The following is a 27,109-nucleotide window of genomic DNA, read 5'->3' as shown; positions in this document are numbered from 1 at the left end:
GACATGAGATTTGTGTGGGGAATGGAGAGTCTTAACCCTGTTTAAAGTAATTCAGAAGACTGAAATATGGGGACAGTCCTTGAAGCCTGTAGGTTTGAAACATATTTGAATTTTGCATTGAAGATTCATAGTAAAAAACAAAAACCCAACACAGCTGCCTGCAGGGAAATATTGCCTTGCAGAAGCCACTTTTTCTAAGTGTTTTCTAAACTAGCTGTTGTTTCTGAAATGTTTTTTCACAGTTGCCAACCATAAAACAGCTTCCTTGACTCTAGTCATGCTCTGGAGTAGAAGTGCAAGTATATTTGTCTCTCAAGGAGCATTTCTAGCCCTTTTTCCTACAGATGCATTTTAAACCTTTTAAATATTTTAAAATTCAGGTGCTACAGTAGTGAAAGTGTCTTTTAACTGTTGGCATCTTTATCCACATTAGAGCTCTCTTTATTGTTACTACCAATATGAAGGTTTAGAGGGGAAAAAGTAGTGGGAATGTAGTTCTTAACTCTGTCTAGCTTTGAAACCCTCACTGTCAGAACAATATGGATGAGTAGGAAGCAGTTAGGAGGAGAATAGCGATTAATGCACTGAAGAATAACGATTTATTAGGTAAGACTGAAAATGAAGAAAGGAGAAGGCTGTACCTCCTTAGTATTTTGTCTTTACTGGGGAATTATGGCAGCAAAGAAAGGCGGAGAAATGTGAGTAACCTGTGCAAACACAAGCGTCACCTGGCTGGTGCTGGGGCAAGTGAGGAGTGCCCTGGAAAGGGGTGGGAATTTTGTGTGTCATGGTGTGTTTGTAAACCCTGTGCTTCCATTAGGGAATGTTTGTCTGGCTTTGGCCTTCCTAGATGCAGATGCAGAACCCAAATGGAGTTTATTCATGCAAATTTAACTGTACATTCTCCCAGTATCTGGGTTGTCAGCATTGGGCACTAGAAATAATATTCCTTTGGATTTCCTGTTTTTCCTGAATGTCTTCAGGCAGTGGTTTGTTTTGGTTATGATTGTGAGACTTTTTAATGGAATTATTTAGATGGTATCATCCATGATAAGGTAGAAGTTCCTCTTGATCAAGTTTTTTTCTTACAAATTTTTTTTGAGACAACCTCTGATTTGATAGGAATTTGCTGTTTGCCATGAAATCATTTTAAACCATAACCTTGCCAATGACGTTTCACTTCTGCTATGGAAGAGAGCAGAAACATGTCAAAATGATTTGTGGTGCAATAGTTTTGAAAGTGCAGTTTCTCGGTGAAGTGTCTAAATAATTAACATCATAGTCTTTATATCTGAATTGAAATTATGAGGTCACTTCTGATTAATTTTGTGAAAACATGTTAATGTTAGTTTGCCACTCCATGTTTCCAAACATGAAAAGGCTGTGTTTGGAAGTAAAAGCAATTAAGAATTCAGCTTCAGGCTTGATACAGTCTTGGACCATTGATACCTGTAAAAGTCCTCTCTCTGAACAATTGCAGTCTGTCTTCTGTCCCATTCCTGTGCCCTCTGAGATCACGAAGGTTCTGGTTTCAGTCAATTGAACCTCTGCACTCTCATCTGCACTCATTCACATCTTGGTTTCTGATGGGGTTGATCTGAGCCAGTTCTTTTACTAAAGTCAGATTAATTTCATTAACTTCATTTTAAACCTACTGCAGATAGAGTCAGAGGCTCACTACATCTCTAATGGGCCACCTTGAAATGCATAGCAATATAACAAATAAAGCTTTTTTCTTCTGACCTTTCTTCCTTTAATTGAAAAAATAATGTTTAAACAGTAGTAACTGTTTCTGAACTTTAAATCTGGGCAATATCATAATTGATTTGATACCAAAACCAGCCATCAGACCATATAGCATGGATGATTCAAGTTTGTTTGGGGTGTGTGCTAATGTGTATCACTAGCACACAAACAGCTGATCTTAACTATGAAAACCCCATGACTTAATGAAAAGTGAGGGCACTTTTGTTGCACAAGTGGGTTATGGTGGAACAGTTTATTGTACATGCTGTGTGTAGAACATGGTTTTTTGTTTGTCCAGGGCTCAAAAATTTAAAAGCAATCCCAGTGTTGTTTGACAGTCTTCTGACTTGATACAATTCTACTGATTCTGCCTGGCATTAGACCACAGCTCATGTACAAACCTACACTTTTTTCAAACTAAGTTTATTTTTGGCATTATCAAAAATGCCCTTTTTTTACTTCTGGCTTTTATTAATGGGGAGGGAATGAGACCAGGTTGAAGGTTTTCACTGTGACATTCAAGGAACAGAGTAATGGCAAGAGAGACAGGATAATGTATCACCATGTGGCAGCCTCACACAGATAGGAATGTAAGACTTTTGTTTTGGGATTTGTTGTTGTTGTTGTTTAATAGGTAATTGTAATGACAAAATAACCAGTAACAAGACAAGGAATAAGCAGGGGGCCAGGGACAATTAGCAAGCTGTGTTTGTGGTTTAGAAAGTTTCTTTGCTCCCAGTGGGTTTCTGTTTAATTGTGAAGGACCTCGTATACCTGAGTAGTTTGTGGGGTTTTTTTTAAAAGCGTAGCCAGAAACCTTCTCTTTTGGAAGAGATCTTAGTATAGCAGTGGAAAATACCTCTAATACTGAAGTGTGTTCCTTGTGGTTTGATGCTTTTTTGTTTACCAGAGACTATGGATAGTGCAGAAGGGAAACAGTTCAACTGCACAGCGCCCTAAAAACGAGAATCTTTCAATTGGTCAGTCTCAAGTCAAGCAAATGTTTTTGAATTAGCCAAATGTAATTTCTTTTTGTACTATAAAATGTTTGTGTGCTTGAATAAAGGGACTATGACTATATTCTTTGACTATTAATACAACTTTTCTGTTGTTATTTAAGGAATTCTACAACAGTGATGCACCCAACTTATTACTGCAGCATCTGCAGTTAATACCTGATGGGATCTGAGAATGTTGATTTGATAAATACACAGTATGGTACAGACTTCCCCCATTATCTTTTGAAACTCTGATGTAAAATGAAATGTAAATAGGAGGTCAGCCTAATCATGATGGTGTCATAATGAAACATTGTGTGGTACTTGAGATGTTTGGATTCTCTAGAAATAAGCAGAAATTCTACAAATTATGCTTTTTGGATGAAAAGGTGTCCAGTGATTCTACCAGAGGGAAGAGTATGCTTTAATGTGCTCAGGGGCTGTGCTGGTTTATTGCAGTTCCCTGGCTACCTGAGACCTTTTGATTTTTCTCTAACAGCTCTAACACAACATTGTATTAAAAGTATTGAGTTTGAGGGAAATGAAAAATGGAGCTGAACCCAACTGAACAATATAATGACAATCCACTTTCTTCAGCAGAGCTGTATCAGTTTGTATTACCAGAGGAGCTGGATCCCTGTATTTAAAGCAGTTCAAACTGGCCTCTTTGATCTCATGGAGAATTCTGTCTGGCATAATGGATGGGGAGAGCCCTTTTAGTGTCCTTCCAGACACAAACTGAAATGGTTCATTCCCTCACTCGTGGACACTCAGTTGTACGTGGGCAGCCCTGCACATCTGGAAATCTGCTGGAGGCTGGGAGCAGAACTGGAGGCTGGTGGTTCTCAATCTTTAATGTAAACTCAAAACTGAGATGTGCATATTCATGGGGGTAGATTTTAATGTCAATCTTGAAAATCAAATTAGGCTTTCCAAGGTTTGTGGCAGTTCTGCATTGGAAAAACATCTAAACTGGATTGATTTGAGTAGGTTTTAGTCTAGAGTGAGTTTGAACAGAAGGATTCCTGCAGTCAGAATGGCTGAAACATGAAGGAAATAATAGCTTTGAGCTCTAGCAAAACCAGATAGTTTTCCACAGGTCTAATTATTTCCCCCTTGGAGTCCCTTTTCGAGCCCCTGGTACAATTGCTCTTCAGTCTTTTATTCCTGTAGAGGACTAAGGACAGAGTGACTACTTTGCCAGAATACTGGTAAACCTTCCCCACGTTAAATAACTTTAATTATTTATGTGTCTAGAGACCTCAAGTAGGGTGGGAATGAGAGAAACTGTGACAAAATGGAAAAAAAAAAAAAGAAAAAAAGGAAGAGCAGTCAGCCAAGTGGAAAACAGCAAAATAGTATTTAAGGCTCACAACTATTAACTGTGATACATTGCAGTGATGTTTCATGACCTGTGCTAGCGCAGTTTTTCTTGCTCTCTGAGGCTAAAGCATGAGAGCATTCACATTATGCCAGAAAGTACAAAAGGAATGGAGAAAATACCAAGGAATACTCTCATTTTCCTCCCCACAATTCTCCATCAATCAAAAATTAAATGGAACTGGTGCCCTTGTGATTCCTTTGTTAAATTTGTGTCTGTTGCAATTAATAGACTTGAGAGTCTAAAACTCAAAGCCAGCTTTCCAAATTCTGTGAAACCTCCCCCATGGAGTTGCTTCTATACTGATGCCCCAGGGTGTTGGTCTTAGCTTTCAGTGCCTTGTTCTCTCAATCTATAGTTTAATTAACTTTTGCACCATTTATAGTATTAGTTTAGATGAGAAAGTCATCAAATGAATTATTTGTTTTGGTGTGTAGTGTTCCTTCTTTAAATTAAGCAAATAGTTTCAGCTGTTCCAGAAGTTTCAATTTCTTTGTTTAAGGGATGACAAAGATGGTTATAGAAGTCTTGAAAGAACCTCCCTTCTGTTGAGAAAAGAAGAACAGATGGAATTAGCTGTTTTGGATGCACTGCAAGTGGCATAACCAGCAATTCTTATAGCAGCTCTGGGCATAGGGCATCGACATGGGATACACATCATAAAGTCACCCCAAGACAATTATATTGCCCAACACATCTTGCACATTGTATATTTTTCATTTTGTATTTATTTTATTTTGTGGTTGTGGTTCATTTTTGTTTATTTGCTGGGGTTTTTTCCTTCACGTTCTTCCAAAATTTCCCAAATTTGACCATTAGGAAATTTCTGTCTTCATGTACTTGGTAGCTTTTGCAAGTATTTATTGAACTTGTATGAGCTATACTTTCCTCCACAAGCTTAAAATATGGTTTTAACCAGACAAATTTTAACAGCATCTGCAAGAAAATATTCCGTGACAGAAAATGTTTCCTATCCTTTTAAGTCTGAAGTCTCTCTCCTACAACTTGTATATGAATTTGTGAAAATGGAATTGGTGTGCACCTAAGACAAAGTAAAGCCATGTGGTGGGGTTCACTTCCATGCTCTTTTCAGAATGTTCATCTAGAATATGTCCTAAACATCAGTGTGAGTATTGCAAAAAACCTCAGTTTTGATAGGTAACATGGCAAAGTTATTAGGAAATTGACCTTTTATAATGGAAAAAAAACCTGTTAGTTTTTAATGGAGAGGCTTCCTGGCCCACCTGCTGTTATATGCAAAGCCAGAAAGGAGGGATCCTATTTGCCACAGAAAATAAAAGGAGAATTTTAGCAATTTGATATAACGTGTGCATTTTAGTGAAATGTCTGGAATACCCATAATGTCAGTGAGCCTCGTGGCCCCTGATGTGTTTTTCCTTGGCATATCCTCTTGCAGCAAGAGATGAGGTTCTCTCTTTGCTGGCTGCAAGCAGAAGCACAGAGAAGCTGAGAGGTTTGCTGTGGTTTCCATGTGTTGGGTGGCAATGGTTTCTTCTTTGTACCAGCCTGCTGCTCCTGTTGGAGGGTTATCCCTTTCCATATTTTTGCATGGTTTTAGGAGTTCTCATGAGCAGTGGTGAACTGATAATTTGCATGACAATATATCACAGAACAAAAGCATTCAAGAGACTTTCCAAGAATCTGGGGATTTTATAATAACTTACATGAAAATTACTTATATAGATGGAACTTTTACTTTAGAAATCTGTGTAATAAATTACTGAGGAGACACAATCCAACTGAAGAGTTGGAGAGAGCCAAGTAATACTAAATCTGTCTTTAAATGCCTTTAAATGAATTGTAGTGAGCTTTGCCTGCTACTACAGCAGAAGTGAATACTTGAAAAGCAGATGAAAATTTCAGAGCTCAATACAAGTAAGATGTCAGAGCAGGTAAATTGGTGCATGGATTTTGAGAATAGTTTAATGTGCTATTATATACAAAAGAACATATAAGATGAAATATCATGTATTCCCCAGAATTCTGCTGAATCTGACAGTCTAAATCCTTCTTACCCAATTCTGTGGCAGCAGGAAAATGAGTAGTCTGAGTAATCTGTGTCAAAGTGGTCAGCTAATCTTCCTTCTCCAGGCTGGAGGGAATGTTCCAGTATCTAAAAGCATTCATATACTTCATGTTCAATCATATGTTCCCTTTGTCTCCACAGCAGGTCATGAGTAATCTTCTTGTCAACTGGTTTGTGACAGCAAAAAGGCTTGCACTTAGTACATCTAGGAGCAATGAATTTGTTCATTAAACCAATTTTAGTCCACACCTAGAGACCTGGAAATCTAATTGTGCCTCTCCTTTTGCCTTCATGGATAGGACTTCCCTGTTCCCAAACATTTGGGCTGTGTATAAATAATTAAGCTTTTTATTACTTTTTTTATTTAAACAGAATAATTTTGACTATCCTGGCTTACTCACTTCACAAACAATTGACAAGAACATCCCACATGTGAGATCATTTTGCATACAGCTCCTCAGTGATTAGACAGAGACAGCCTCTCTTTATCTGCCAAGAATACCAGGGAGATTCTAGTCTGGCCTGGTGAAACAAATCAGATTTTGTTCACGTGTGGGCAAGGTATCCTTGACCCACACAGTCTCCAAACCTCTCGTTTCTCTTCCTCTGATGTACAGGCTTGTACCCCTTGCTGTGTTGTGGGAACCCTTCTGCCCTGAGCTGTGGGCTGGGTGCTTCCCGTGCCCTTCAGGTTGTTTGGAAGGGTTGGATCTGCACAGGGAAACTGCACCTGGGCATTGGGCTCCCTGGTGGGCTATGATCAGGGGAGATGTTAAGGTGTGGTGCCACAAAGCAGATTTTATCCTCCTCTCTTATCTCATCTGCAGATATGTGGTGAGCTGACCAGATGTGTTTGTTCGCAAGTGGGCAAAGGCACTTGGGTTGCTGTGAGGGAGACTGAACAATAAAGGAGCTTAAGGTGGGAGTTGAGTGAACCTTATAGATGAGATTTGACAGCTCTGCATCTCTGATGGTAAAATTCTCCTTGAAAAAGGGAAAATGGAATGTTGAGAAATGAAGCAATTTCTATAAAGTGTCTGTTTATTAGTTTGCCAAATTCTATTGAGTAACTTAGCCAAAATATATCAAAGTTAATCTTGTCTTGGTTGGAAAACTCCATGTTCTAAAGATTGATCTTTTCCATAGAAAAGCACACTTCAACCTGAAACCCTTTCCCCCTGTTATGCACCAAAAAAAACCTGCTCAAGCTCTAATTTAATTCAAGGAAAGCTTAAAATTTTGTTGCTGTTGTTAATGGAGTGGTGCTCCCTGCTTGAACACCACGTTTCCTTATGGCAGGCACCTTAATGAGGATGCTGTGTGCAAACAGCTCAGCATCCTGTGGTCTCTCTGTGGATGTCTGAGTTCATACTGTGTTTGACCTATGGGCTGGCACAGCTGCACTGCAGAATTGTGTCATCAAACAGGCTGCTAAACAATGCTGGGTTCAACCAGAAAGTTCTTCCATCTGCCATTCTGAATTGTTTTGTAATGTGCTGCGCTTCTCTTTTTAAGAGACTATGCAGTAATGCTACAGGTAGTTTATTTATAAATGTAAGAGATGAAGGAGTGGAGGGAGAGGCTGAGAATCTGAATCCATTTGCTAAAACGTGGCTTGGTGTTTCTAGGACTCATTATTTAAGAGATTTCTAAGGGTGATCTAACCTATTATTTCAGAAATATCTTGCCATTTTCTCAGTAATGGATTAAAGTACTGAAAACAATGTTGGCTTCAGATATTATTTTGAACAAGTATTTAACCCTGAGTTACCCCTACATAGAGATTTTAGGTTGATAAAGGGATCAGGTTAGCCTCTGTTGTTTTGGGGTTGGTCTGTAGGCTTTTGAGTTAAGTTTGAAGCAGTAGAGAAACTTCAATGATTTGTTTCCCAGTACAGTTGTCTCACACTGGAGGAGGACATTTCATTCTTTTGATGTGCTTTTAATAGCCTGAGGTGTGTTCTTTACAAGGCTGTGCTTCTCATTCAATAAATCACGTGTGGCAAAGACAAAGCTATGTTGGTTATGTTTAGCTGGTTATACTTTCAACTTTCAAACAGCAGTTTCAAATTGTACTGTAGGCTTTACCTGGGTTTTACTGCTTCTTCTTGTGCATTATACAGCCTTGATAACATTCTCTCTAACTTAACTTCAACTTTTTTGATTGTTTTTTGCTTCTTTTTAAAATTTTATGTATTTCTATAAGCTTTTCTTATGTATCCCATAATGCCTTCTAAGAAGATGCTGTCTCACAGCTGGAAAGGACATTTAGCTTCTGTGACAGACTTCTCAGTGTCCCTTGCTATCCTTCTGTATCAAAATTATTAGCTTTGGAATAGTGCTGATGCTTTTAAACTAATGTTGCACAGAAGAGATTTGGATTTTCTCTTGATTTCAGATGCTCTGTTGAATAGGAATTTAGAAACATAATCTTGTTACTTGTAGCTGGTTTTCCAGTTTAAAAGCTTTCCTTTGTCACTATCACTTTTTGTTAAACACAGTCATTGCTCTACAGTTCTGCACTGGTGTGTGTATGTGTGCATATATAAAAAATATGTAATGGATAAATATGGTGGTTTCCCCCATTAAAAAATCAAGTTTTGTGACTTTTTGGCAGGAGAAGCCTTTAAAAGGAAAAAAGAGGATGAGTGAAGGATTTCTGTTCCCTATAACAAGGTTGAAGAATTTTGTACTTCAGGGCCTGACACTCAAAGTTGCTGGGTGTTCATGAGTTTCTTAAAAATAATATGGGATTATGGATACTCACTAAAGTTGAAAAATCAGGCTGTCTGTAACTGAAGTGTCCAGCCATCAAGATATTTTGATTATCAAAATGTTTCCCTTCCTGTCCTGTCATTAACTTACGGGATTTTGGTTTTCTAACTAAAAATTAATATATCAAAAATGCCATATATAGAGATCAGCATAAGGTACTTGGATATATGTGTACAAGTATGATATAAAAGCTCAAGTTTTCTATTAATTCTGAATTCAGGAGTGAGAAAATGTGCCACTAATAAGACATGGGCTATATGCTAAATGGTGGAACTTGGAAGACATTTTGGGCAGCTGCCTTGCCATTATCTTTCCTGATTGTTGAATGGAACAGAAGTCCTGTGGAAAACAAGATCTGTCGCTGTGTATTTATAAAACCTTTTCATATTGCCAAGTGATCAGAATAAAAATTGACACATTTTTAAGGTGTTGAACAGTTGAAAGTCTGATGTAGTACCAAAAGCTGTGCCTAAGACTTCGTGATTTACAGGTTTTGTTTTGTTTCCTGAAGGATTTCAGAAACATCATTCACAATAAAGCAATAGTTGCTTAGCAGGATTGTGCACACACACACAAGATTAATTGCTGAGGGTTGGAATATTACTGATATTCACAGGTGGTAAAGGCAGGAGTTATTATAAAATATTAACTTGGGATGATCAGAAAAACCACTTTAGTTGTGGTTATTTACTCTGGTTTCTTGACACATTCCTTTGGGGGCTTTAAATTAAAGACAAAAAGTGTGTTTGAGCTTGCTGGTTTGCAGTAATCACAAAGGAAAGAGTAAAGACGTAGATAGAGTCAAAACCATGGGCTTTTTTAAGACTGGGGAGGCTTATTCTTCTGTCATAAAGTAACAGATTTCTAGTCCTGACAGGTTTTTCCCCTGCAGTCTCTGAGGGCACCCAAATGATTGTCTGTCCCCAAAAGGCTGCATGTAGGAACACAGGGCAGTATCCACTGGGGAGTGGTGTTCCAAAACCAACAGACTGGAAACATTACTTGATCTGTTATTGGAATAAATCACCAAAAAATCAGTCTTTTTCTCTTCCTTAGCCATCTCAGTTCATCATGTAAGGATGCAGTTTTTCCAGAGTATCTTGTGATATAAGGTAATCTGCTCCCAACAAGGTGCATTTATGAATCCTTTTGAGAGCACCTGCTAGGCTGAGAGCATGAGCTGTGTGCAACAGCAAGCTGATTTACTGACTGGTGTGGGGAAAACAACAAAACCTACCTAAATCTCTGTGCTCTGAGTGAGCCAGTGATTGAATAGATAAATCTTATTAACCTTTCAATAGTCCCAAGCTAGAACTTGTGTCCTTATTGCTCCTGTGTACTCCCTGAAGGCATTTATTAAACTATAGCTGCTGCACATGATGTGTAAGGAGAAATGCTCAGCTGTGGAACATGGGCATCTAGCATTTGATCACTGGAAAAAATGTAGCTCTATTCACACCGAAAATTATTAACCAGATTTCCATAAATATATCCTTAGCTCTTAAAACCTGTACCGGTAAATGAGGAAGTTGGCTTTATAGTCAGGTTGTGATGGGATGACTGCTGTGGGGTAGCAAGAGGCACCAGTGGCAAGAGACACCACTGTTAGCAGCTCCTGACTGTGTCCCTGCCATCTTGGAGGTGTTCTTTCCAGGTGAGGACATGGGGCCAGCCTTTCTTCTGTGCTGGCAGACTTTGGCTGCCTTCTCTGTGTACACTGACCATCTCAGAGATTACTTGTTCTGTTCTGCAAGATTTTTCATAGATTCCCTACTGGAAGTGTGCATCCACTATGCTTTCTATCTCATACTCTGACCGCTGAGTAGTTTGACCCCCCCATAATGATAAATTTTGGTATAATTTCAAGTGGCATAAGCTGTTTGTATTGCAAATGCAATGAAAAGGCTGGCACACTTACTATGCAGATAGCTGCAGTAAATCTTGGCCAAAAGGAGGCAGAAATATGCTGCAGAAAGGTCAAGTTGTGATTAATATCCTTTAAATGCAGCTCTGTGCAGTCTTTCTCGTGAGTAATTTCTCTTTTGCTATTTCTACTAAAAGCTGGTGTCCCAGTAGAATGCTGCCTTTGTCCAGCAAATTGGAAGCCCAAAGATTTGGAAGAGTAGCCCTAGGATGGCAAACAGTATGGAATTTCACTTCCAGGTTCTTGAACTCTTTTGCTTCTGATGCCACCAGAATTACACATCTAACTGCAAAGAGGGAGAAGTGTATGGGATGTATGGTATGGTAACAAAGGGAACCTGCAGTGAAGAGACATGATTAAGGGTGCATCTGTGCTGGAGTAGGAGCTGCTTCTTGAGAGCTTCTGTACCTTCCTGCTGTTTGTGCAGCACCCACTACTATTATATTATGGAATTACCTTGGCAGATCATGGCCTGACGGGTAGACGAGAAAGCTTGTGACCCTTTTCTCATAGTTTTCAAAAACTATCATAGTATATTAGATGTCATTTATGTTTGCAAAATTCAGATTGCTGACAAGGATAGGTCGAGGCCTAAGGTCTCATAAGATATTTCTGCAATGGACATCTGGTATCTTCTGTCATGTTCTATAAAGTAATCTTTAGCAGTTGCATCCAGTTCCTTCTAGTGTGGAGCACTGCCCACACAGTGACCCCTTGTGCAGCTTTGAACTTCACTGCTCCAGCCCTGTCCCCGGCTGCTGCTCTCTGACCGCTGTTGGAGATTGGGCTGCCAAAGAGCTGCGATAGTAGACAGAAGCCAGACAGTCTGTGCAGCACTGGCAGCTTCAGCTGCATGCCCTTCCCTCAGGAAACATCCCTCTGAGGCACTGGATGGGCTATGCTGCAAGGGCAGAGTTTTAAAATGGCAATGAAAACCATCCCGGATGTTCCTCTGGTTTGATTAACAGTATTTTCAGAGGAATCTGCCAGTTCTCTTTGTCACACAGTGTGTAAAAAAGGATGCTGATCTTGTGCATGCTGCTGGCAGACAGTCCATACAGGCTTTTGCTGAAAGGCCTCATCGCATTCGTTGGGGTCCTAAGGAGATCCAACAGCAGAGCCCAGCTCTTTTCTCACTGATCGAACTCTACTCCTCAGTCATAAAAATGCATGACTGCTCCCCACAGACCATCTCCCGTTACTTTGAGCTGTTCTGCATAGACATTATGTTATAAATCTCACCTTGGGAAGCAGAGAGAAGACTCCCCATATTCCACTACTTCCTCTGCCCCACTGAAGGGGATCCTTAGGGCTCTGATAGCTGATGCACAACCCAGACTTCAGAAAGACAGCTCTGTGACCTGTGAGATTACATTTTCTAACTGGATTTTTGTGGGTTTTTTCCTGCCTGCCACAAGAATTTTGGAAACCGATATTCTTACATATGCAGACTTTCAAACCATGTTCATTTTGAGGCAGATACTCTGGAGCAACACACTGATGCATTTCACGGAAGATTTAACAGACCTGTTAGCTTTATTTGCTGCTTGTAGGAAAAAACATTTTACCATTGTATTTAATGGAAAACAAAACAAGGCAATACTCCAAGCTCATCCCACTCTCTGATTAAGCTGTTTATATCCTCTGGTAGCTTTCTCGTCCTTGTTCACAAGTGTCCTTGTGAACAGCCCGTTTTATGCTGGAAATGAGAAGCAGGACACATTTGCTCACATATTTTGCGTGCCTGCCTTTGAGGTAGTCATGCTTCATCCCCTTCACAGTCAGTGGAGAGAAATGGATGCTACCAGACAAGGGCTCCTCTGACCTTTTTAAAATGTTCCTGTGAAGATGAGGTGAGTCATGCCCTGGAAATGCCTGTTTCTCTCTGTTGCTTATGGAGAGGGACTGGAATGGTTAGGCAGAAGAGAAAAGAGAGGTCATAGAACAAAGCCATGTTTTGAATTAGAAGAGATCTTTAAAGATTACCTAGTCCAAAATCCACAAACCCTCCTGACCTCCACCCCTACCTTGTACAGGTCAATCTCTTAAAGACTTCTCACATCTCCATAAAGAGAAGTCATATAATATATGATTAGATACCTTTGGTATGCATGGAGACCAAACTTAGCTCTTTTCATTATAATGAAAATCCAGTTGCTTTGTTAAATCAAATAGAAAGTCATTATCAAGAACAGTGGAAAATGAGTGTTGCTGCACCACACTGCTGTGGCAGAAAAGCAAACTTGGCATCAAACAAGCTGAAATAATGGAGGACTGCATTTCTCATCTCCTACAGACAGACACCACATGCACCTTTCCTCATTCAGAGCACTCACACACCAGGTCTGTGTTCCTTTCTCCCCAAGCCCAGAGTGGGTTTCACTGGCTTGGTGGATGCCTTCCCAAATGGCTCCTTTTCTAGGTGCTACTTCCCTCTTCTCTGACTGCAGCAGTTCCTCAGCAGTCTTCCTGCAGCCCTCTTGCAGAGCTCAGAGAGAATTTCATTTTGGTTTGTTCATGAAGAAAGCAAAGTCAATGGCAGAATTTTTTCAAGTGGACTAAACCTCAGATGAGTCACAAGTTTTCCTGCAAAATGAAATGTTTGATGAAGTGAAGGCACTTCCTTTGGAGTACTCTTAGTTCAGCAAATTAGTGAAAACATTTGAATTTGAAGATACAAATAGATTTCCATTGTGTGTTTGAAGAACCCTCATCCATTTCTGTGCAACGTATCTGCTGCTGGCTTTTTGGTGAGAAAATTCTGCTGGGAAAAAAAATCAAATAAACCTGCTGATATTTCAGTCAATCACTTGCTGGAGTTAAAAGAAACAGATCCTTTTTTTCCATGAGGGAGTTTTGTTAAGTAATGAAAATAGTCCAGTTGTTCTACCATGCATTTTCTACTTCATGTCAGATGAAGCTTCCTGTAACAGTGCTGCAGTACAGGCCACTGCCCCATGGATCTCGTAACACATGATGGTGGCTGCAGCCTCAAGTCCCAGGGAAGAGGAGACAGGGAACTTAAGGAGCATGAATAAAGGCTGTGACTATATCTGATGAGCCATGGACATCAGAGGGGCTTTTGGGTGTCCTGTGTGAGCTATTTCATTCCTGTGTATCCTGGTGTCAAATACAATCACGTCATAGCACAATATGTGTCAATTTAAATTCTCCTAAACTGTAAATTTGATATTGTAAAGAAATGCTAATGGTTAGAAAGAAGAATTAGGAATCTTGCTGGTATTGTACTTGATTTCAATTTCTAAAAGAATTCAGTGCCAAGAGCTGAATTCTTGCTCCCAAAATGCCATGTCTATTTTAATGTGGGGACACGGTGCTACAAATTTTTAGAAGTAAAGAATTGATAAACTTTCTTCAATTTGTCTTAGTTAAATTTCATAACAGTGACTCACAGTTTATTCATAATTTATGCAGGCATTAAGCAAAACATGTTAGGTGGATACTAAAACTTGTTTTACAACTGTGTATGAATCCATTCTATTCAAGACCTCAGTTCACTGTTTCTCTTTCCATTTCATCACAGAAAGTATAGAGACACAGGGATGAACTTAAAATATATTAAGGTAAAGTTCAGTGCTGAATGAATTGCTGCCTTCATACACACTGTGACTAAGCAATAAGACTGAGATGACTCAAGCCCTAACTCATATTTTCATGGCTGATTTAACATTGCACAGATGCTATTTGCTTAAAAATAGCAGAAATATTTTTCCTTCAGTCATTCTTCGGTTCAGATCTGTTTGGTTTCTTTGATTTGGCAAACTGATGCATTAAATTTTCTTTCCATTCTTGCCCTGGGAAGTGTCTTCTTTTCTGGCTAAATGCTCAGCCAGGAAGGTAAACCATGTTTACCCAGTGATGAGCAAAACAAAAGAAAAAAGGTTGCCACCCTATTGTGTCATTCTTCCCACTCCTTGCCTCCTGTTTGTAAATAAATTAGCTTAAGCATGACAGATTCCCCTGAATCTTCTCTTAGTATAGAAAAGATTGTAGATAATTGTTTATTCTGAAATATCTCTGACAGAGTTAAATTCTTTCATTGTTTTGTAGGATCTCTAGGAAGCATGGGATGGTGTTCACAAGTGAACTGCCTGGTGTTCTCTCCACCTCTGGTCTGTTCTGCACCTAATGCCCTGCCTGAATGGCCGCTGCCTTTTTCCCAGTGTAGTGCACTTGAAAAATAAGCCAAGCTTGTTGGGGTGGCAGCCAGCAGTGTCTCTGTAGGGAGCTTTCTCTGGACAGTGCTGTTCCGTGTTCTTGAGGACTGTAACCTGACTGCACAGCTGCCTGAGCCTAAATTTCTACAGCAAGGAAGCAGAAAATGTAATTTATTTTTTTAAAAGTGCTTTTTTTGATGTTACTTAATCCTTTTTATCAGGGCTGAAGAGCAAGAGGAGGGAGACCTGTAGAAGGAGCAATGTTTATTGAATGCTCAGGTTGTCACTGCTGAGCTTTGTCCTAGCTTTCTTATTTGTACAATCAGGCAAGTTAATTTACTGCTTTCTTACACAGCAAGGTCTGTTTCATAGACTTAATGAGCTCTAACATAATTGCTTTAGTCTTTAAACACTCATGATTTTGGGTTTGAAATATTATTATAGTAATTGTAGAAATTAGATATAGCTCACAGGCATTGACTGTGGTTGGAGAGAGATCTGCAGCCCTGTAGGTAGGTACACGACAGCTCTGCCAAGACTTTTCCAGACAGATGGAATTGTGCCCAGCCTGAAAAATGAATTGCTTCTGAATCCATTGGGTTTGTTTGATTAACAAATCGGAGTTTTTCTAATTACTCTGAAGTCAAACACACTCATGCTACACTAATTAGAAAGAAGTAGACTTAAGGAATCATATTTTCAGCTTTTCTCAGCCTCTATTCACTCCAGTGCACTGATACCAATTTGTATGTGCTTTAAACAACTCTTCAGTGTTGCTGTCACTCATATGTGATCCCTTCTTTGATGCAATACATAACTTCCCAGTCCATAAATCTTCTAGCTCTTACATCTAAAGGTCTTTGAAGGTTGTTCTTAACCAAAGAATCTGCTTATTATTTGCATTGTAATACTGACCAGAGCTCTCACTCAGTCTAATTCATGTGCAGTTAACTGAGATCACATTCAACAAGTGTGGTTTGGTTTTCCTTTTCTGCCACCTGACTTCAGGGTCTTGACTTGTTCCTTCTCACCTTACAAATTTGTTGATTTTGGCAAAAAGCATTTCCTGGTGCTTCAGTGCCTGCTGACACTTGGTTTGCTCACTTGGGCGTGTGCCCTCTGCAAACACATTGCTGGGAAGTGAAGCTGGTTTTTCTTGCTCCTGTTCATGGCATTCTGCAAGCAACATGCTTAAGTGAGAGCAGGAGGAGAAACCAAGCTGGCCACTACAGTCTCAGCATGGTAAGCTTTACATTTGTGCAGTTTTATGTCTTTCTGTCATTTTATTAAAATTGATGTGGGCAGCCCTTCCCCTCCTTCCTCCATCACTGGCTTGCATACTGAGCTGAGCTGTGGGCCTCAGTAAAGAGAAAAATGGCTGTGGATATGAACCATATTTTGGTGGCTATCTGCTGATGCCACCTTAGTTTTCAATTTTACCAAACCCTATGTGAATGAACTCTGCATACATAGGACTTGTGTGCTTTAAACAGCACATATGTGAAATGTGCCTCTTTTCATTTGAATGTCAAAGCTGTGTGCACTGGATTTAGATTCACCATGCTGTGATCTACACTGAGCTGGGAGGTGAAAACTGCAGCTTCCTGAAGCATGGGGAGGAGTCAGTAATGCCATTAATCCTGTTCCTGCAGATTTTCCAACTAGGCTGTTGTGCCTCATGCAGCTTTGGTTCAAGCAGTGGTTGGTGCCTTTTCAGGACATGATGTATCTCAGCTTCTCAAGTGGCAAAATTAATTACAGCCACCACACCATGCTGCATTTGGCTACTCCTATTAGGAATTTCCTTACCAGTATGAAAATACAGTTTATTCCTATCCTAAATACACCCACACTAGTAAATATGTGTAGTGCAAACAACATTCTCTGCTGGCAAAGAAGTAGGTGGAGGCTCTATCACTCAAGCAGTGTGAGGCAATGCTGTGGTTCCTGTACCAGTGCTGTCAGTGCACGTGGAAAATGTTGCCTCTGTTGCTGAGTCACTAAATTGTTCCATGTCCTGTTTCCAGCTAAGTAAACATAATGGTTCAGCTGTGAGAGAAATTTCTTGCATCAGGCAATTTGATGACACAGCCATTGAAGAAAAGAAGATAATTCCTCTCCCTTCATCTTGCTTCCTTTCAGCTTTGTCTCTACAGAGCAGGATGCTTCTCTTCCTACCCAGGAAGATGGGGGAGAGATGAAGCAAAAGTGTCTTGGAGTGCAGATGACTGTGGTCTTGCTGGGCTCAGGAGGATGCCCATGGGGGTCACTGTGCCTGTGACAACTGCAAACGTCACTGATTGCAGAGGATTCACCATAATTCCTGTGGCTCTGAACTAATGTCCCTCAGGGAGGTTCAGTTTTGGGGGTGCTGTAATTGTCACAAGAAGCTGTAGGGCTAGAGTTAGCAAAAATAAATGGCATGTTCTTCCATACCGTAATGCTTTTGGTTTTTGCTGCTTTTTTGTTTTGTTAATGTTGTTTGTTTTTTAGACAATCCTTAATTAATTCTTTTGTCTTGGGAAGGTGAGCAAATGCTCTCTGGGTAGACATGGTACCTGTGTGCAGTAGATGCAGTTATATGCAGGATAAACTGCACCTTTTTATTAATTTTTGTCTAATTTTGCTGTCCTGTGGTGATAAGTGCCTGTTATTTCTAATGTATCTTCCCTCAATAATAGCTTGAGAGAGGAAAACTCCACTCCAGAAATACATTTCTATGGGGGGTAAGAGAAGTGGGAAAAGCAGGGGGGATAGTCCCACTGAGCATTTTTTCTACCCTTCCCATGAGGCAAGGGAAAATAACCACCTACTTGAGAAGCTCACTTACATACAGCCTTGGGATAGTGTCACAGTGGAACAGGAATGAATGAAATGTCTCCTTCCTCCAGAAGGAGTATGATATCAGATCATACTTTACTCTGGCTTAAGAAATTAATGTTCTGTCTATATACTGAAAGTAGATTAGAACAAAGCCCATCCTTTTAGGGGAGGTTTGCATTTTTCCCAGTTTCCTAATTCACATTTTAGTGCTCCTCAAATGCTCTGTTTTGTGAAATCTTCACCCACTTTAGGATGAAAACAACTACATTTCCTAATCAGCCCCAGGGCTGCTTAATAAAACATCAAAAGTCTGTTAAAAGAAGCATTGTCACTTTCTAAAAGCTGGCTGGCTGGTTTTGTTTTTAAACCCTAGGTTGAGTAATGATTCAGCTCTTGTCAGCTAATTTATAATGGACCATTTAGAAACAGAGCAAAAGTACCACAGGAAAGGACAAGAGCAAATTTTCCTATTAAGTCTTAATTTAAAATACAGGTCTCTAATAATGCGTTGTCTAAAGCAGGGAAGTCTTAAGTGGTAGATTATTAAAAACAGTATCTCTTGACGTATTAGTCTCCTTTCCTATGGAGCAACTGTCCCTGCAGGTTGTGCTGTCATTGTTCTCTTGTTTAACAAGTACCTGTACCACAGAAGTGCCCAGCACTTACCACAAAGGGCAGGGGGCCAAACAAGGTGGGGTCCTGCTGTGAGGTGGGGGACGTTTTGGCACATCTTGTACCAGCACAAGGCAGAATGACAGCAGTGTCTTTAAAGTCTCAACACAGATTCTGTCTAGTTGGAGTGATGTAGGATGCAGGACAAAGGATTTTTTTCTAGATCTGCATCCTGTGGGGTAATGATATCTGCAGAATCTTCAGTCCTAAAAGTTAGCCTGGCAAGGATAACATTGTCTAAGAGCTATAAAAGAATTGGGAAAACCTGTTTTATGCAAAGTTAACTGCTGCCACTACTTCAGCTAGCCTGAGAATATCACCTAGGCAGAAATCATGAGTGTAACATGTTTAGAAGGAAGCCCATCTGAGCAAAGAGCAGCTTCTATTTGCTGAAGCTTCAGCAGAGGGGAATGTCTGGTTAGGAAATCTTATTTTTGAGTAGCAGCTTTGGTAGTGCAGAAGAAAGTCTGGAAGGTGAGATGAGTCTGAATCTTAGTCAATTAGCTGGTAGGTGCACGTGTGCTGGACAGGGGGCAGACAGGAAAACTGGGCTGTTTCAGCATCAGGTCTGCTCCTGCAGCCTGGACACAAAGCCTGTACTGCTGCTGTGCTCAGTGTGCTGGAGCTGTTCCCCCACCAAAGCAATAAGATAATTGGAGAATGCTGCTTTTTAGACTCACGTTGGTGGGGTTTACATCTTGCTAATATTGAGTATGAGATCATTAAACAGGCTGCCATCCTGGTTCTTTAGGAGAATACTGCTGCTAATTTACAATGTATTTTAATCTACACAGAGCTGGTTGAACATATAAGCAGGTGAAATTGTATTTCCTGACAGTTGCCAGATCCCTCTGTTAGGTGATAAGGACAGTTAAAATCCACAAGATTTTTGTAATTGATGGGACTGAAGGATAAATTTCGAGGAACGTTCAGTAGAAAATAGAAAGAGCCACACAAACCATTGTGAATAGAATTCAACTTCAGGTAATTATAGTAATTCTACACGAATAGATTCTACTACAAGTATACTTCTGTTAATGTGGGTAACATGAATGTAAGTTACGTCTATCTGTCCATCTGGTAAACTTCATAATGCTCTGCAGTATTCTCTATACTGCAGACTCTGACATAGTTTCTGTTGTCTTTACAAACAAGACTGTAAGAATTTCTAGTCTAGATTCACATAGTTCCCCATAATTCAGTTGTCAGCATGAGATACCAGAATGTTTTTGAATAGACCACTGTGGTTTAGGATTTCTTGCCTGTAAGAAACTAAATGGAACAATTTTTCATCTGATTTATGTCTGCACAGGAGTGTGTAGCACTCTCTGAAATTTTGTCTGACTTATCTGACAGTTTGTGGTCTCATCACTCTTACCAGTGCTTAGTTCTGCTCTGGGGTCTGTGTATTCGACCCTCCAGGTGGCAAATGAAATAACCAGATTCCCAACTGTGGCTTTAGAAATTCTGGATGTCATATGTACCTCCCTGCATTGAGAGGAAAATCTCCCAGGACATTCAAGGATCAGCAACACAGTCAAAGGGAAAATTTGAGGATTTTGTATGTTCTGGTACGAGTACTAATCCCTTTAGAGTTAAAAGAAAAGCTGAGAAGAAATGGCCAGATGTCAAGTTAACCTTAGGAAGCAGTTTTTATCTTCCCTGAAATCCCAGTATCAGGATGTCTCACAAGGTAGAGTATTCTTGACATCCTGCTTGTCATACCACTGCACTGTGGTTCTGCAAGAACCCTGCTTACCTGTACCACATCATCAAGACAATAATGGTGCTGTCAGAGACCATTTTAAACACTTTTGTTTTTCTAAATGTCTAGTTTTTTCATTCAATCTTTCCCCTTTACCTCTTGGCTTTGCATTTCCAATAAAACCTGGTGTTTTTTTCCCGCTAAAAATACGAAATGCATGGGAGAATAATGTATTGTGTCACCTGTGCTACCCCGGCAAGGCAATCTGCAAACAGAAATTTGGAGCACCTTGACCAGAAAAGCAATGACTCTGTGAGATCTGTGCTGATGCCCCATGCTCCCCAGTCTGCTGATGTTAGGATCTGCTTGGGTTGAAAGTACTGTTTTCATCAGGTATTTTTCTAGGCAGTTCAAGGAAGAACTTGACCTTCTTGATAGTAACAAAGAACAGTTCCCGTGTTGGATTTCTTCCTTTTGCTTACTTAACTTAAGTACTTAGCTTACTTAACTTAAGTAACTCGATCTTATGGTATGAATAGAAACACCTTCCTCAAGAACTTAAGAACAAACTTAATGGTCCAGCATTGGGAGGTTTGTTGTTTTTTTTTTTTTTTTTGGGGGGGGGGGGGGGGGGGGGTGGGGTTTTTTTTTTTTTCTATTAAAATAAATGCAGACCACAAAAATATTTTTTTTTCCATGTGTGTTTTTATTACTTTGCTGCTGCATGTCTAAGGTAGGAATCTAACCAAAACCATAGCTGTCTATGGTTTGCTTGTTTTCCAATTTTCAGTGATAAGAAGTTCATAACTGGCAATACTGACTTGTATTTCTGCCTTGAATTGACTTGTGTGCTTCAGTTTGTGTATCACCTTCCTGTCCCATTTCCTGATAAAAGTGACACTGAGAATTGGATCCGTATTGCAGAAACAATGAGATTTTTTACTCTTCTATTAGAAAAAACCACCAAACTTTATGCCAGTTGTGTATAAGTTGCCCCTGAGGTAACCTGGTAAGCCTGCAGGCCATTCTTCAGTGGCTTCCAAACCTTTACTAGATTTAGCCTTTGTCAAAGCAGACTCTGATGGTAATTTCAAAATCACCCAGACTTTTTTTTTTGACTTTCAGGGAGTTTGATATAAATATACCCAGAGATTTTGTGGCTCCAAACTACAATTATTCAGGAAGCTGATTCTGCAGCTGTGATGGATGCCATCTGAAGGCCTGCAGTGAGCATCAGCCAGGACCCAAGGGCATTCAATAACCAGGAAAATGACTGCCTTTCTCGAGGAAGAAACAAAGGACAAATGTTTATTTCTTGTGTAGCTGGAAGGAAAAGCAATACAATCTTGACACACAGTTAATTTAAAGAAGCATTTTTCAAAATACCTCTTGACTGCTTGGATCCTGTAACTCTGACACAAACGTGTCTTTGGACTTGTGCAAATAAATCATTGGAAGAATTGATTGGGTAAAGTGATCACTGGCAGAGTGACTGTTGAAGGATCATGACAAAGCACTTGGAGATCATCAATTTGTCATTTTTGTTGGAACATGAGAGGGAAACAATATTGGGAGTATTGAAGAGAGATGAGTACTTGAAAAAAGTTGAAGATAAAAGAATAAGGTAACTCTTTTTGTTATTGCTTTTAAAAATACAGCTGGTACATATTTTTGTGGTACCCAGTGAGGGTTTTCTATATGCCTCACACGAGGATGAGTGTTGGGAGATAACACAGTTAATCATAAATTCAAGTGAAGTGTATTAAAAAGAAAATTGTTTGCTAGCGTGGCTCTCTGTAAACAAAAATAATGTCCATTGCTTCAAGGCAAAAGCGTAAGGAAGATAACAAATGCAAAAATATGCAGCAGTCACTTTTAAATTTCAGATTCTGTAGATTTAGTCCAGTTTGGCTGAATCTCCCCCTGTGGATGGAAAGCTTTAGTAGGGCTCTTGAACTCTCTTCCTCTGGGAGGAGCTGCACACAGGGTCTGCCTTCAGAGCTGACTACAGGGGAGAAGTTTGGAAGGTGTCAGAGGGAAGGAGATTTGGTATCTGACTCTGTTCAGGACTCCCTACAGCATGGGACAAATGCAAGGTGGTGTCCTTCTTCTTTCTGTTGTGGTGCTTACAGATTAGGGAGGAGGGACTCTTCATTTTTCAAATGACTTAGATTTACTAATAAATAAAATTTAAAATCTCAGGTATTTTTCTCAAAAGTCGCTGTTTGGAGAAGTAGAGTCTCAGGGTATTAATAGAGTCCATGTGTTCTTTTTCTATTCAGAAAAGTAAAAACCAAAGTTCAATGTGTGGAGGCAGGCTGAGTCAGCAGTTTTAGAAGGCTCAGTTTGAGTTAGTTCAGATAAGTATCAGCTCTGCAAAGGTTCCTGTGCTTTTCCAGGATGGTTTTGCTGTTTCCTTTCACTTCCCCCCACTGCCCTTTTAAACTGTCACACAGTTCTGGTTCTGAGAAAGAAGCTTGGTGTGGATGGATGCAGCACTCGGTGTTGGCGAGGCTGCTGAGTATAATGGATGATAGAGGGAAAATTTCCTGTCCTTGCTGGTTTCTGTCCATGAATTCCAATGCCAGACTGCATTGTTCTTCCCTTGGATTTTCTAAAAACATTTTAGACATTGCTCAAAGACATTGTAGACATTGCAAAGATGTATGTTCAGCACCTGCTGAGGCTTCTACTGTGCAAAACTATTATTTGGAAATCTATGCAGAATTAGCCACAGGTTTTGGAAGCTTTTTGCCTTCAAGTGAAGCAAGTCTAAGTGCAATGTTGGTGTGCAGCCCATTTACCTGAGGGAACACAGTGGCTCATCTGAAAGGAGGAGGTGAAAACTGGCTGCTTCTGCTGCTGCCAGACTGGAAGGAAAGGTGTTTCTTTAAGGTGGTGTGGGCAAATGAATCATTTTGCCTTCTTAGTGGTTTGTGAGATGAAGAAGAAAACAGATGGAGCACTGTTTGTTCCAGGCACTCGGCTCTATTTAGTAATAAGATAAAAATTTTTAATTAAGTATTTTGATTTTCTGAGGTGGTGGCCTTGGAAATGTGTGATGTGCCAATAGTCACCTGTCAAAGTCATCAGTATGGAGCGTATCAGACCACTGCCTTCCTAAAGCCCCAGAAGGCTTTCCTTTCTACTATTGTCATTTCTCGGTCTCAAATGCAAAGTTGAAACTCCTGAGGTTTTGTGGGGGTTTGTTTGTGGGGTTTTTTGTTGTTGTTTTTTTGGTTTTTTGGTTTTTGTTTGGTTAGTTTGGGGGTTTTTTTGTTGCTGTTTTTTACTAACATGATGTCTTAACCCCCAAAATTTTCTGCTTTTTATGGCATTGCTGGAATTCACTCTGCCAAACCTGCTGAGTCTGGGAACTTGAGGCACTTCTGGAGGGTACAGTTCAGTGAAGTCACAGGTGGTATTGGCTTATCAGTATTTTGGTAAAAATGTAAGAAGCACCCTAAGAAGATGCTCAAAATCAAGTTAATCTGAAATATAATGCTGACTAGAATAGCTAATTATGAACTATGGTGCTTATGCATACTTCTAGCACCGTGTATGAACCAATTGGCTTCAAATTTATTGTCACTAGACCATACTTTGCCTGATAGCAGTGGAATGAAAGATTTCCAGGATATAAAAAATATAAAGAATTGGATGGTTAACTGCTTCCTAGGAGACTTTTAAATTTTTCTTTCTCAGTACAACTTGTCAAGGATCTGTAATCATGGCTTATAAGCATACTCCAGAGGAACATGTGTTGTCTTCAAAATTCCATTTGGTACAATCTGTTATGTACTTTATTGAAGCACTTTGCAAAAGAGCAAGTCCTTTTGTATTTATTTTCAAGGCATTTTCCACTCTGGGAAGATGTTTACTTGTACATTCTACTGAAGAATTTTTATTATCCTGTTCTACTCTTTCTGAATCTATCTTGGTAATTGTTTTTTTTTCTCTTCCTATTAGTTTTCAAAAGCCATTTTAACTTATAGAGGCCTTTCTGTTCATTGTGAAGGTAATGGTAAATCTAGGAGGATGTTCTAATAACGAAATTGTTAAGGTTGTTTTTAATATCACTGCTCATACTCGTGTTCTGGAGTGCAGGTGGCTCTTCTTGTATTTTTGTTTAACGCACAATTATTTCACCCACGTGAGAGAGAAACAGAGGGCAGCAAGTTCTTTTTCTGGAGTCTGGTTTTGGTAATGCAAACAATCAACCTCCTTCGTAAAGATTGTTGTTTATGTTCTTAACTCTAAGTGTGCATCTAGCATGACTGGAAGTTTCAATTGAATATTGATTTGAAGTTGTTAATAGATTACTTGTGCAAATAACCTACAGTGTTCTAAACATTGCTTTATGACGCTGTTGATGTCAGTTGAATTACCATCAGGATTTATTCAATTTCTAAGAATATTTGAGTGAAATCATTAATTCTTACCTTAACTATTTTCTTAAGTTTAAAAATACAAAGTTCCTTTCCATTCTTTGCAGAGCAAAGCTATGAATGCCATGCTTTTAGAGGAGACACCAGAGTAATAATTGCTGTACTGAGAAAGCACAGAATGAGCTTGCCAGTTTTGTCCAAGGAAAAGGCTTTAATGGGTTGCTTGAACCTCTCCCTCAGCATTTAGGTTGCCAGAAGTTGTGTAAGAATTTCACCAGCCCCAGATCTGTATTGACGAGGAAAGTTAGGATTCCTGTCTTTTCATCTGACTAAAATGGCATCTCCTTACCAGTCCAAAGAGATCCATGGAAGCAATTCAGGGTATTAATACAGGAGAAATTGTTTGCATGGATACCACCATGTGGTAGCTACAGGCAAGTGCTTTAGAAAAAAAGACGGACTTTGAGGACTGGGAATGGGAACTGACTCCTCTGCTGAATATACATTTGGCCAAATTTATAAGCACAATGGTTGTAGGATAACATACATAGTTTGGTGAATGGTCTGTGTTTTTGCAAGACTGCCTATAAATATTTGAAGGAGAGAGCCCTCGTGTTAAAGCGCATTGGCCATCTGTACCTGTATGGGAAGTTGCCAAGTTCCTGTCTGGCAGCTCAGCCATTTGTGAGGTGTATTTAACACAGTTTAACACCTTGTTATTCTTTGAATCAGAGACTATTCCACCAAGAGTAGTTACTGTTGCCAGCACTCTAAGGGTAGAGGTGCCTGTTTTGTTGTCTTGTGTTCTTTGAGAGCCATGATCCTCCGGTGGTGAAAGAACTTCTGATGGTGACTAATTCTCATATGCTGAGTGCAGTCTATTTTATTGAAGACTAGTAAGAAACCAACAGGGGATTTGTTTTGGATTTTTTTTGGTCCCTTTTTTTGTTTGTTTTTTTTAAATCTTAGTAACCATTTTTGAGAGGATGAGTGAATGAGTTACCCAGAAAAAGTTTCATCTATGGAAGTTCATCATCATTATGATATCCAGTATAATTTCAGTTCCCATGCCTCCTTTCCTTTTTTTCACCGGGCTCTATTCTGCTATTCCTTATGCCAGATCTCTTTTTCTTTGCAACTGCATTCTTTGCTTGTTTCCTTGCATTGTCACCAATGTAACTCCATACCTGGCTGTTCTTAACACAGTTTTTATCAGGTTGATCTGTTACATTAACAAAATATGAAAACCCGTGCTTATTAAAAATACTTCAGGTACTTAGATTTTACAATGCAAGGAGATCTCAATGGAAGCTGGTAATTTCCCAATTCTTTTTGTGAATTCTCAACAATATTTACTATTTTTTTCTGCGTACTGCGCCAGACAGTGAAGGCAATCTGTCTGAATTTGGAGAAGGTACTGAGAATCAGTCTGGAAAGGAACTTGCCTTTCTCCTATTCCAGAAGTAAGTTGATACCAGTTCCTGCACAGAAAAAAATCTCTAGTATCTGAGTTAATGGCTGCACAGATTCAGCAGAAGAATGTTTCTATGAATCTCTGCAAGAGTAACTTTTTTTTTTCTGCTAAATTCTTTAATTTTAGTTGATTGAGGGAGTGGGAGGATTGCCCTTTTTTATTTTTAATTCAATTTTTTATGATTCTTTGAACTCTGGCAATTTAGAATGGCAAAATAAAATTAGGTATCCTTGGATTATGCTGCTCTACATCTTCAGAGGAAAACAGGTTTTGAAATGGGGAGGAAGAAGATCCAGGAGAAATTTGAAAATCAAACTCAGGAATTATGTATGCTATTACATTCAACAGTTTTGGGGGTTTTTTTAATGGAGAGAAGATGAGGTAGAAAAAATTTCAAAATAAAAAGTTTTCTAAAATCCTACTGAATTGGAAAAAAACATCCAAACCAGTCAGTTTGGTATTAAAAGAAAAAGTTACCTAAGTTAAAGCAAGTGGATAATGGCTACAGAGTTAAAGGAAATAATGGCATTCATTTAAGTGAATGGCTTGGGTAGTGAATGTCTTGCCTCTTGCAGCAGAATAGCCATTTTACTTTTGGGGAATAAATGTTCTCTGGGGTAAAGTTTACTTTTAATAAAAAATGGATCTTTTAAGGCTTTTCGTTGCTTCCTCCTTGCAGCATTATAGGGGTTTGAGAATATTTCATCTCTGGAGGCTGCATTGTGCAGCACTTTTGCCTCATAGCTCGTCATCTGTAGGGAAGAACCTGACTTTTTTAGGGATTCCTGTGCCTTTGGTAGCTGATGGGCAACTGTGCCAAGAGCTATGAATTCTGGAGTTGGTTTATTTGGTCAGGGGGTTTTGGTTTTTTTCCTGCTGTGATATTTTACATGGGCCTTTTAGGCCACCTTTGGGAGGGCTCAGGTTAATTGGCTCAGTGTTACCTGGAATACTGGTTACAACAGAACTCTTCCCCAATGTGCTTAACATATTTTCTC

At 39.5% G+C, this 27,109-nt stretch overlaps 1 protein-coding gene across 8 annotated transcripts in view; it reads left to right on the top strand.

Moving 5' to 3' along the window:
• The window catches only part of SYTL5 (synaptotagmin like 5), an 84,187-nt gene that overhangs the window by 5,163 nt on the left and 51,915 nt on the right, over positions 1 to 27,109 (top strand). For 4 of the 8 annotated variants that reach the window (XM_042035321.1, XM_042035332.1, XM_042035291.1 and 1 more), the window contains one exon: positions 21,375 to 21,873. The exons of 3 other annotated variants lie outside the window; for them this stretch is intronic. In XM_042035321.1, the coding sequence (XP_041891255.1) occupies positions 21,755 to 21,873 (119 nt within the window). In that variant the 5' untranslated portion in view covers positions 21,375 to 21,754. Of the gene's footprint in view, positions 1 to 16,215; positions 16,292 to 21,374; positions 21,874 to 27,109 lie in introns of those variants that run through there. One more of the 8 variants, XM_042035311.1, reaches the window with a different exon arrangement.

The sequence above is a fragment of the Corvus kubaryi genome, unplaced genomic scaffold (genome assembly GCF_017639235.1).
Source record: "Corvus kubaryi isolate FWS band 111438036 unplaced genomic scaffold, C.kubaryi_AGA036_p1.0 133, whole genome shotgun sequence".
Classification (NCBI taxonomy): domain Eukaryota; kingdom Metazoa; phylum Chordata; class Aves; order Passeriformes; family Corvidae; genus Corvus; species Corvus kubaryi.
Note: the sequence above shows the minus strand (reverse complement) of the source record. Positions and strands in the feature narration are given on the sequence as shown.